The 11,709-nt window shown below is 39.4% G+C and overlaps 1 protein-coding gene across 1 annotated transcript; it reads left to right on the top strand.

The window, feature by feature from the left end:
- The first annotated feature begins 7,081 nt into the window (after window positions 1-7,081).
- LOC111535410 (probable ribosome biogenesis protein RLP24) lies at window positions 7,082-11,429 on the top strand. Its single transcript, XM_023201716.2, has 2 exons — window positions 7,082-7,236; window positions 11,259-11,429. Exons 1-2 carry the CDS (start codon window positions 7,156-7,158, stop codon window positions 11,427-11,429), a joined length of 252 nt encoding a protein of 83 aa, XP_023057484.1. The 5' UTR covers window positions 7,082-7,155.
- Window positions 11,430-11,709: the final 280 nt, after the last annotated feature.

Below are 11,709 nucleotides of genomic sequence, written 5' to 3'. Positions count from 1 at the left end.
AGGGATTAATCCGCTGGCCTTCACACTCTGCACTGGCCTCCATCAGCTCCTTCCTACCTGCAAACTGCCTGCTTTGATGTTACCATCATTGGAGATATGTTAGGGACTTAGTATGGGTTGACGCCCATAGGACCAGCAGATAGTGGAAAAGTGGGAACCAGGGCTGGGAGGGTGGTGACCACAGCCAAAATGAGAACCATGGTGGGCTGGAACGTCCACCTTCTGTCTAATAAATAAGACTTTTCACCTAAATGAAATACCTTTGATTTTTATACACGACTTCCATGAAACATATATTAAAACCACCTTTAATTTGGTATGGTTTCATGGAAGTCGTGTATAAAATTCAAAGGTATTTCATTTAGGTGAAAAGTCTTATTTATTAAAATGGTTTGAATAAAGTAGATCAAAACTTCCAGAGATCTTAATGGCTATTTAGGAAGAAATATCACTCACTATAATTTAAATAAAGAATAAAAGTAAATGTATTTTGTGGTGGTAAATGTTTGGTAGAACTGTAATTAGAAAAAAACAAGTGTATTTGGGTGATGGTTACACTAGAAGCCCAGACTTTACAACTACACAATATATTCATGTATCTAAACTGTACTTGTACCCCCTAAATTTATTTTTAAAAAAGGAAAAATATAAGTATAATGAAAAACCTTATTTTTTTTTTCCACTGACCTTCCACTGCTCCCATAACAAACTTAGCCATGGTTGGTAAAATTTTGCATATTTCTATCCTTGAAATGAAGGCTTCCTTTAAATTCTAAAGAAGTCACTGAGGCCTGTGCATTTGAATTGTATATGCTAGTCAGGAAAAGTTTTAGACATTTCAAGAGCAGGGTCGGCCGGGAGTGGTGGCTCACACCTGTAATCCCAGCACTTTGGGAGGCCGAGGTGGGAGGATCACAAGGTCAGGAGATCAAGACCATCCTGGCTAACACAGTGAAACCCTGTCTCTACTAAAAATAAAATAAATAATAATAAAAATAAATCAGCCGAGTGTGGTGGCAGGCGCCTGTAGTCCCAGCTACTCAGGAGGCTGAGGCAGGAGAATGGCATGAACCTGGGAGGTGGAGGTTGCAGTGAGCCAAGAGAGCGCCACTGCACTCCAGCCTGGGAGACAGAGTGAGACTCTGTCTCAAGAAAAAAAAAAAAAAAAAAAGAAAAGAAAAAGAGCAGGGTCATAATCACACAGCAGTGCCTTCTATAGTTGCCATAACACTTCAGTGGAGTACAACATAATTTTACAGCTACATATCAGGGCATATTTATATGGTGTATTTGTGTTAGAATAACACACTAAATGTCTTTAAACATAAGAATGTTTGCATGTTTCAGTTTTCAAGAACCAACCGAGTAATTAGCTATAGATTCCACTGGCCTTAAACATACAATTAAGTGTATACATGATACAGTGCACACACAAGAGCCACCTTTAATTATTGAAATAACCTGTATTCTTTTTGGAAATCATTTTAGTTTGGTATTGAAGTACTATATTTTTTGTGCATCAATGTATTTTTCTATTTACAAGCCTATGTAAAAGTGAAGTGTATCTTCAGTGAACCATGTGCCAATTAAGCTATAATAAAGTGGTCTAGTCTGTCAAATTTGTGTGTGAATGTAACTTTATTTCTTATCACAAAGTTTCATACCACAGGTTGTAATGCCAAAGGAAATGAAATTCAGGGATACATGTTCCATTAGGTGCTCACTGAGGGGCCAGCCAAGACAACATATTCTGGAAAAGTAATTAAAAATGTTATCAGGCTGGGCGCGGTGGCTCACACCTGTAATCCCAGCACTTTGGGAGGCCAAGGCAGGCAGATCACTTTAGGTCGGGAGTTCGAGACCAGCCTGATCAACATGGATAAATCCCATCTCTACTAAAAATACAAAATTAGCTGGGCATGGTGGTGCATGACTGTAATCCCAGCTACTTGGGAGGCTGAGGCTAGAGAATCGTTTGAACCCAGGAGGCAGAGTTTGCGGTGAGCTGAGATCGTGCCACTGCACTCCAGCCTAGGTGATGAAGCAAGACTTTATCTCAAAAAAAAAAAAAAAAAAATCTGAGAAATAAATTCTGATCTTTTGAAGTTGATGTCAAGATGGCTAATAATCTATTTAAGACATGTTTCCCTTGGTATTTTTATAAACTGGAAATCTCTATGGTGGTATTTCCAGGTCTTCTGTTATTGGTAATATAGGTGTTTATGTAACTAATAAGCTCTTCCATTATAAAATACTTAGATAATGCTGGATAAAGTATGAACATATTTTTTAAAATGTACCGTTGATTTCTCAAAAAAATATGGGCAATACCCTAAGACCACCTTCTTCCTCTTAAAAACAGACAACAAGGCCGGGCGCGGTGGCTCAAGCCTATAATCCCAGCACTTTGGGAGGCCGAGACGGGCGGATCACGAGGTCAGGAGATCGAGACCATCCCGGCTATCACGGTGAAACCCCGTCTCTACTAAAAATACAAAAACTAGCCGGGCGAGGTGGCGGATGCCTGTAGTCCCAGCTCCTCGGGAGGCTGAGGCAGGAGAATGGCGTAAACCCAGGAGGCGGAGCTTGCAGTGAGCTGAGATCGGGCCACTGCACTCCAGTCCGGGCGACAGAGCGAGACTCCGCCTCAAAAAAGAAAAAAAAAAAACAAAAAAACAGACAACAGAGGGAACTTACAACAACCTGATGCTGAATGTGGTTTGCTTTTGGTTTGGTTTTGCCAGTATCAGTAATCAGGATGCTTTGTTATAATGACTACAAAGAATTAATAAAGAAAACTTTGGGCCTGTTGAGAGTAGGGTGTTGAAACTGCAGCCCTCTGTCGCCAACACACAGAAATCCAGGACCTGGTCTATGTTTTTTTCCTTATTCTTTTTGAGATGGAGTTTTGCTCTGTCGCCCAGGCTGGAGTGCAGTGGTAAGATCTTAGCTCACTGCAACCTCTGCCTCAGCCTCCCGAGTAGCTGGGATTACAGGCACCCACCACCATACCCAGCCAATTTTTGTATTTTTAATAGAGATGGGGTTTCACCATCTTGTCCAGGCTGCTCTTGAACTCCTGAGCTTGTGATCCACCCACCTCGGCCTCCCAAATTGCTGGGATTACAGGCATGAGCCACTACACCTGGCCAACCTGGTCTATGTCTTTAATCTCTTGTGAAAATTTACAATCACAAGTCTGCCTCAACACAGGTTTAAGGTTAAAGTGTATAATACCTAATTTTTCTGGGTATGTTAAATCAAGAAATTAACAAAAATTAATATTTTAAAGAAGTGATTTGTTCTGGATTACTTGGTGGAAGCACAGCAAAAATGTTTGCAGATGGAATATTTCTGCACAGGCTAAAATACACCCTACTATGGATGAGATTACAATGAAAAATTAAAATCTATTTCTTCTTCATCCTTACTTCCTATCATTAGCAAGGGCCAGCAGACCACACAGCCAGCAGGATTTGGCATTTAAGAACCTCAAATAATATTCGTATCAGAAGGAGATCATAAAGTCAAAGTGTTTAAGATAATCACAAACATGAAAGGAACTAAAAAATCCAGAAAAGAAGACAATATTAAAGATACCAGACCTGTTTGAATTTAAAAAAAACAAAAACAAAAACTTCCAACAATGAAAAATATAGCCATTGATATTCAAAACTTAATGGTAGAGGTTAAATGACAGGTTTGACAGAGTTGAAGAGAAAATTCTAGAAGGCTGGTCAGAGGAAAGTATGCACAATTCAGCAAACAGAGATAAAGAGAAAGTCCTGGAGGGGTTAAAAGACATAGAGGGAAGAAAAAAATGCTCCAACTTACATCTAGTTGGAATTCTAGAAGGAGAAATTAGAGAAACTGAAGGAAGAGGCACTATATGAAAAGATACTGAGAATTTTCCAGTAATGGTAAAAGACACATACCCTTAGATCTAGGAATCATAAATCCTAAGAAGGAAAAATGAGAAGGAATCATATTTCCAAGATTTCAGTTCAATCTCGTATTTCATTAAAATAGGTGGAAAGAAAAGAACAGTTCTAAGGCTGGCTATACAACCATTCAATCTAAAGTGAAGCACTGAGTATGTTCATAGACTGAAGGGAACAAAGTCTCAGATGAAGCCTTAAAGTATGGTATTAAGAACACAGATAAAGGATGTGGCCTCTGACATCAAAGGTAAGAGGGTAGACCTGGGTGTTCATGTGTATGGGAAGGGTATAACATTTCTTGGTGAAGTAGCAGGAACAAACTGAGAGTTGGGAAGGAATTGTGTAAAGGTTGCAAAGACTGGTGAGCCTCTTCCATAATTGTTGAGGAGGATGGGAGAGGAAGAATAAAGAAAAGTAAAATAATCTTCAGTCTTTTGGTTGACAATAAAGTACTGGGCAGATGCTTATTACTAAAATTTCTGGTATGTGCCTTTGTTATTTAACATTACTCTGGAATTACTGGTTGAATGACTAGACAAGAAAAAGTATCCAATAAAAGGAAAAATGGGTGTATTTGAAGATTATAACTATACAAAGTGATTCTAGAATTAAAATGAAAAGATAAATGTTGAAGAATAGCCAGATAAATAATGAATAAGAAGGACAAGGAAGGAAGGGTGATATGGTTTGGCTGTGTCCTCACCCAAATCTCATCTTGAATTATAGCTCCCATAATTCCTATGCATTGTGGGAGGGACCCTGTGGGAGATAATTGAATCATAGGGCCAGTTTCCCCTACACTGTTCTTGTGATAGTGCATAAGTCTCACAAGATCTGATTATTTTAAAGGGGTTTCCCCTTTCATTTGGTTTTCATTCTCTTTGCCTGCTGCCATTCATGTAAGATGTGACTTGCTCCTCCTTGCCTTCCACTGTGATTGTGAGGCGTCCCCAGCCATGTGGAACTGTGAGTCCATTAAACCTCTTTTCTGTATACATTGCCCAGTCTAGGGTATGTCTTTGTCAGCAGCATGAAAACTAATAGAAAGGGAGATGAGGTAAACCCAGTTATTTAAAAAATTACAATAATTTAAATATTCAGGCACTGGCACGTTAACAAGTAAAACGATGGAACAGAGTGCAGAAATGGAGCCATAGATGTGACATTTTGAGTGAGTGGGGGGAAAGGATGCTTTATCAATATATAGCACTGAGGGAAAGACGCTGGAGTCCTATGTCATTCATACTTAAATTCCAGACAAGTTGAAAATTCAAATGCAAAAAAAATGAAACTACAAAACGTAAGAGAAAACATTTTGAAAAACAATTTTGGAGAAGTGCAGTTTAAAGGAAAGTACCAAATCCAAAATCATAAAAAATTGGATAAATCTGAATATACAAAACATATATTTCTGCATGGAAAAAGACCATGCGCAAAGCTTAAAATATTCATAGGGAAATAATTTCTAAATGCATTTCAGCAAAGGACTAACCTTAACGTGTAAAGCGCTGTTGAAAATCAACAATAGAAAACTGTGTAGGACCTGAACAGGCAATTCACAGAAAAATGTTGAAAAACATTGTGAAAGATTCTTAACATCATTTGTAATTAAATTCAAGTTGAAATAAGAAGAAGATAAATTTTCATTTCAGGTTGGCAAAGATCACTTTTCATAGGGGTGTAGTGAAACAGACATCGTATTTGTTGATGCTGAGTGTTAATTGTTAAAACTTTTGGAAGGCAATTTAGTATTCTCTGCCAAATTTTAAAATTAGATATCTATATCCAGCTCCTCTTGATCCAGCAGTTCTACATAAACCCTCTCTTGAAAAGGGGTGTCAGTAAAGATGCTTATTATACCAAAAGATAAGAATGACCATCGCTTAATGACCAATTAAAATACTTTTTCGTACAATGGCATATATATATATATATAAACGAATGTTAAATACCCGTTTACAGTAAAATGTGTATCAAATGCCTATTATGTGCCAGGGACTATTCTAGATACTGAGATGTAGTTGCAAACCAAACGAACTGAAATCCCTGCCCCTCAGGGAGCTCACATTCCAATGGAGACAAGGTAACAGCAAGATGCAGAAAAGGGTAAATAGTATATTAACTAGTATTATAAAGAAGAGCACGTAGAGACAGGGAAACACACAAATATACATGTTTGCCTATGCACAGAAAAGCTCTGGCAGGTAACAAAAGGAACTGTTTTTCCCCTGGGGAGGAAGACAGCAGGTCTAGGAAAGGAGGTAGTTTCCGGCGAAAAGTACTTGTTTTTTTTTTTTGTTTGTTTGTTTTCGAGACGGAGTTTCGCTGCTGTTGCTCAGACTAGAGTGCAATGGCGCGATTTCGGCTCACCGCAACCTCCGCTTCCAGGATTCAAGCGATTTTCCTGCCTCAGCCTCCCGAGCAGCTGGGATTACAGGCATGCGCCACCACGTCCCGTTAATTTTGTATCTTGAGTAGAGACGGGGTTTCTCCATGTTTGTCAGGCTGGTCTCAAACTATTGACCTCAGGTGATCCGCCCACCTCGGCCTCCCAGAGTGCTGGGATTACAGGCGTAAGCCACCGCGCCCAGCCGAAAATATTTGTTTACTACATATGTATATTAATTACAATGGGAGGCGGGAGACGGAGAACACGATTTTATATTTAAAAAAATTGCTGGTAAAGTCCTTGGAGCATCAACGACTCAACCGTTTTCATTATAATGTTCGAAGAAGCAACGCTGGATTGCAGGTTCTTGGCCGCTTACACCCTGCAAGTCACCATGGGACGAGAATCGAGGGCTGGTCTAGGGCAGGCAGTAGACAAACGAGTTAAGAGAGCGCACTCAATAGCACTCGGGGGCAAAGCACAAACCAAAGATACATAAAACGTGCGTAAATGCCGACATACACAGAGGAAAACAATAGGCGCTGTGAGAGCGAGTTCAGAAAGTGGCGCAGAGCCATATTTCCCCAAAGTAAGGGCGAACAGGTCCAGTCTGCAGCTCTGCGCCTGCGTCAAACGGCAGCGCTTTTGACCGCAGGGCCACCGGAAGCACAGTTGTGTTCGCTTCTTCAACTGACCCGCTAGAACTAAGGACGCTTGCCTTTTTCCGGTCGGGGGAAGGGGGAAAGAAGGTCACTTCCGGTGACGCGGCTGTGTCACTTCCTCTCAAGGTTGGCGTTTGTTTGGTGGGGTCCACGCGGATTCAACATGCGTATCGAGAAGTGTTATTTCTGTTCGGGGCCCATCTACCCTGGACACGGCATGATGTTCGTCCGCAACGATTGCAAGGTGAGGCAACCGAGACCGGTCTGCGCTTCAGCCTAGCTTCCGCAGTTCCTGGACGCGGCGACTCGGTGCCGGGTGCTTCTGCGTCTGCCGGGTTTGGCCCTGGTTGCTCCCGCTGTTCCCGTGGGAGGGTGGCTTAACTGGGGCTCCGGTCTCAGTGTTCCGCTTCGGGCTTTTCTCCTTCCTGGTGTCCCGAGTGGCACTGGCCATCAGGCCACCCTTGGGTGGCATTGGCAGCGTGGAGCTTCAGGAGCGATCCCAGCTAGCGCCTACCAGGAATCTTGGGTGTCTGTGAGGGCTGTTTGGCCACTCGTGTACGTGGGCCACGTTCTTGAATCCAGTAAACTTTGTTGAGTGTATACCCTGTCGGGCATTATGCTAAGGTCCATACTAAAGTGTAGAGGTTGATGGAAGTGTTCCATATTGCTTAATAGTAGACTTATGTATTAAGTCTACTGCATTAGGTACTGCGGGTTAGTTGGGGAGGGTCCTGTACGGAAAGACTCAGAATTGAGGTGATATTTATCTTGGATCCTGAATTTTGCGGAAGAAAGAGCGGAGGGACCTTCTAAGTGGAAGGAAATTGAACATTTTGAGAAAAGGCAGAGAAGGGAGCAAATCCACTTGTTTGAGTAAGTGACTGGATTGTAAATGATGATAGAGCCTTGGGCGTAGGGCTACAAGTATAATTATAGTAAGTCTATAAACGTAAATAATAAATGAGTCCTAGTTGTGAAAGACGTTTTGAATGGTACATGAGTTTGTCCTGTCATTACAGAATGAATCCCGTTCCTCTCTTTCTCAGAGAAACACATTGTTGCTCAGAATTTGACTTCTTAAGTTTGCTTCTGAATTCCTGGGCGTTCACAGATTCCTGGTTTCCACCAGATCTATTGACTTGGAATCTTTAGGGGAGGGGAAGAGGGTCTAAGAATCTGTGTATTAAGGTGAATTTGACATGCTAAAGAATTACAAGTCTGACTTCACTTTATATCTCTGTAACAGATCAAAGATATTGACCCCATTAATTAGATGCAAGGGATTCAGCTGAAAATGAGGGACCAAAGCTATGTGTGGTAAGGTAAAAGAAGAACATAGAAGGTTTTGAATATTTGCTCTCAGGAACATGATAAGAAGTTTATAAAAATGAAACAAAAGATCGCCAGGTTGGTGTCTAATTCAGAGTAGGCAGTATGGTTTTATACATGATCTCGTTACGATTTTGTGATTTTTCGTCCAGGGTGCTTGTCAGCTGGATACTGGAATTAGAACAACAGATCGTGAGAGCTGTCAAGACCTGGTTATTGATTTGGTAGACACAGTGGAAGTTAAGTTGATGAAGAATAAGGACAATGTTGAGTTGGTTGGGAGTCATCTTGGCCTAAGGAAGATCAGTGGATCCAGAAGAGAGTTAGTTGATGGAGGAAATAAAAGATAGAGGGCCTGAAGCACTAACAAAGAACAAGTATCTCACCTTTTTTATATTCTTGATTTCCAAGTCTAAATCTCCTGAGCTCCAAATCTGAATTTTCCATTGGATGTACCTCACGGTGGGCCTACTGAAACAGAATTCCTTAGTACCTCAAATATTTTTGCTCTGTGAATTAATACCACTCTTAAGTGCCCAGATAGTTTTGCTAGAAACATGAGAGTCATCTTTGAATCTTTCACCTTTTGTATCTAGTTATCAAGACTTACCTATCCTGCCTCTGAAAAAATAGTGGTGTCTTTGCCTTCTTTCTGCTTTCCTGCCCTAGTTCAGATTAGGCACTTACCACTTTTATAGCCTCTTGCCTAGTCTTTTTTTTTTTTTTGTGAGACAGGGTCTCACGCTCTATTACCCAGGCTGGAGTGCAGTGGTGTGATCATGGCTCTCTGCAGCCTCAGTCTCCTGGGCTTAAGCAGTCCTCCCTCCTCAGCATCCTGAGTAGCTGGGATTACAGGTGTGCACCACCATACCCAACATTAAAAAAAAAATTTTGTAGAGACGGAGAGATCAAATTTTTTTTTTTTTTTTTTTTTTTTTTTTTTGTAGAGACAAGGACTTGCTATGTTTCCCAGGCTTTAACTAGTCTTTCTGCCTTTATTCTCTTAGTTTCTGAGACTGTTGTTAATAGAAACTTCACCTTTTACTCTTCTTAGGCATAAATGGATTAAGGGTAGAATTAATGCCAATTCTCCATATTGCCACATACTTTGCAAACAGGAAAAATACAGTCTTAATGAGGGCTTAATACATGTTGAATTAGTAGAATAAGAAAAGTTTGAAGACCTTTGAGTCCAAGGTATGGGGTATCATTTGTTAGCATGTTAGCATTTAGGGGACTAAATTAAAAGAGAACCTTGAGAACATAAAGCTTTGCCTGACACATAAGCCATCCACCTCTTACACCACCATAGATTTAACCACTTCCTCATATGTGTTTACATATTACATTATACATGATTATAGCTTTATCCCATTGTTTATATCCTAGTCAGATCTCTGTCATTCTTGATCGCGAAGTGAGACTATCACTTTGCTAAACTAAGCTTTTCAAGGTAGAGTACCAAATTTTAATTGTTCTTATATCCTTAGCACTAGTACAACATCAGGCACATAGATACTCCTTATTTGCTAATTGAATCCCCTTCACACCTCCTCTGGTTCCAAGTCTCTTTAGATCCTTCATTGTGCCTTTCAGGTAATATCTATTAGATAAGGAACCAAGTAGATTCCTCATTGGATCTATTTGGAATTGAGAGGAGCCAAAACAAGTTTAGTCCTCCTATTAGATAAATAGTAGAAAAAGGAATTTGCCTAAGGGTCATCTAGTAGATAGTAAATGTGGGAGGCTTTTACTTAAAAAAGTAATCGTATTTTGGGCTAAAAATACTCAAATGAAATATAATTCGTTTCACAATGATTTTAATATATTCATTTTTTATTTATGATTTCATAGTAGGCTACTCCAGGAGACTTTAGTAGTTCTTATATTTTCTAGTCTATTTGAAATTAACTCAAGGATATAGACATGCTTTCACTCTAGTCTGTTAGGAGAAGGCTCTCTAGGAGGTATGGGCCTGGATCAGATTAAACTAATAGCAACAGTTTCTAAGAAAACTGTCCTACTGTGTGTAGTGACCTACTTGAGGTCCCCCATACGGCAACATATATAAAAGGTGAAAAGTGGTATGATTTGTGATACAGACACAGGCTTATTTAGTTTGAAGTGTTTGTACTGTTTTTTTTTTTTTTTTTTTTTTTGACCTATTTATCTGTCATACCTTCTAGGTATGATAATTCAACTTAATTTTCTTTACCAAGATCCACAAACCTGAAATAATTACTTTTTCTCTTCCCATTTTCTCCAGTTGCATACACAAATTGCAGTGTGTTCTAAGGCATTACAAAGTAATAAAATAATACTGTTAGATTTATAAAATGAGTCCTAATAAGCCATTTCAGGAACATGTTGAAGCATCATCAAGTTGTAAGTTAGCACTATTAAAGGATTAAATCTTTTAGGATGAAGATGGAGAGTTAAAGTAGTAAAGAATCTTGTTAGCAGATCTATGGATAAGTCGAAAACAAATCTATTAGAGCACCAGTTTTAGTTGCTTTTGAAATGATTTTGTGGTTGCAACAAGGAAGACAGAAAGACTCAAAAGGAGATTTCAGAATGGTTGTTTGAAACTTTTATCCCCATTGAGGTATAGAGACAGTGAATTTTGAAAATTATCCTGAATTAAGAAAGGACTTAAATGACTTTACTTACAGCTATTCCCTTTCTTTGAAATAATTTTACTGTTGTTCTATACAAATGATTAGTAATTTAAAATAATATTTTCAGGGCCCTTAGCCTTTGGTTGGGATGATGTTTGACAGTCAAAAAATAGTTGTTTCCATTTAATCTGATATACCTTACACATTTCTAAGTGGCAGTTTACATAGAAGGGCATGTATTTTTTATCTAGCAGGGGTAACGTCTTATGATAGAAAAGTTTTTAATGTTGACTTCTCAATATTTTAACTTTTCTTGTAGGTGTTCAGATTTTGCAAATCTAAATGTCATAAAAACTTTAAAAAGAAGCGCAATCCTCGCAAAGTTAGGTGGACCAAGGCATTCCGGAAAGCAGCTGGTAAAGAGCTTACAGTGGTGAGTACAGTTAGCTATCAATATAGTTTTTACACGTTTCACAGTTTTAGTATTTGAAGGGTGTATGTCATTGAATCAGTCCTAGCAAGGCCTCCGATAACATGATTAATAAGTGCCTTATTTGTATTTGGCTTTGGAAATAATCTCATTCTCACATGGTCCTGAAAACTATAATTCTGTGGAGCTACTATTTTTAGGTCTTGCAGAGAAAGAGGAAAATCATTTAAATGGCTTGGGATGAAGTTGGGTATTGCTACTGAAAGATTTTGAGATGAAGTTAAGAGAAAGGATTTCTGAACAGCAGTCAAGGCTCAGGTGAAGTTTATAATAGACTCAT

The sequence above is a fragment of the Piliocolobus tephrosceles genome, unplaced genomic scaffold, assembly GCF_002776525.5.
Source record: "Piliocolobus tephrosceles isolate RC106 unplaced genomic scaffold, ASM277652v3 unscaffolded_30466, whole genome shotgun sequence".
NCBI lineage: Eukaryota > Metazoa > Chordata > Mammalia > Primates > Cercopithecidae > Piliocolobus > Piliocolobus tephrosceles.
This window is presented reverse-complemented; position numbering and strand designations above follow the sequence as displayed.

What these genes read in the sequence shown, in the direction of transcription:
- LOC111535410 (XM_023201716.2), top strand. Translation starts at nt 7,156, where the DNA reads ATGCGTATCGAGAAGTGTTATTTCTGTTCGGGGCCCATCTACCCTGGA. An exon ending in TCGTCCGCAACGATTGCAAG is followed by an intron (nt 7,237 to 11,258) that starts GTGAGGCAACCG and finishes CTTTTCTTGTAG; the next exon opens with GTGTTCAGATTTTGCAAATC.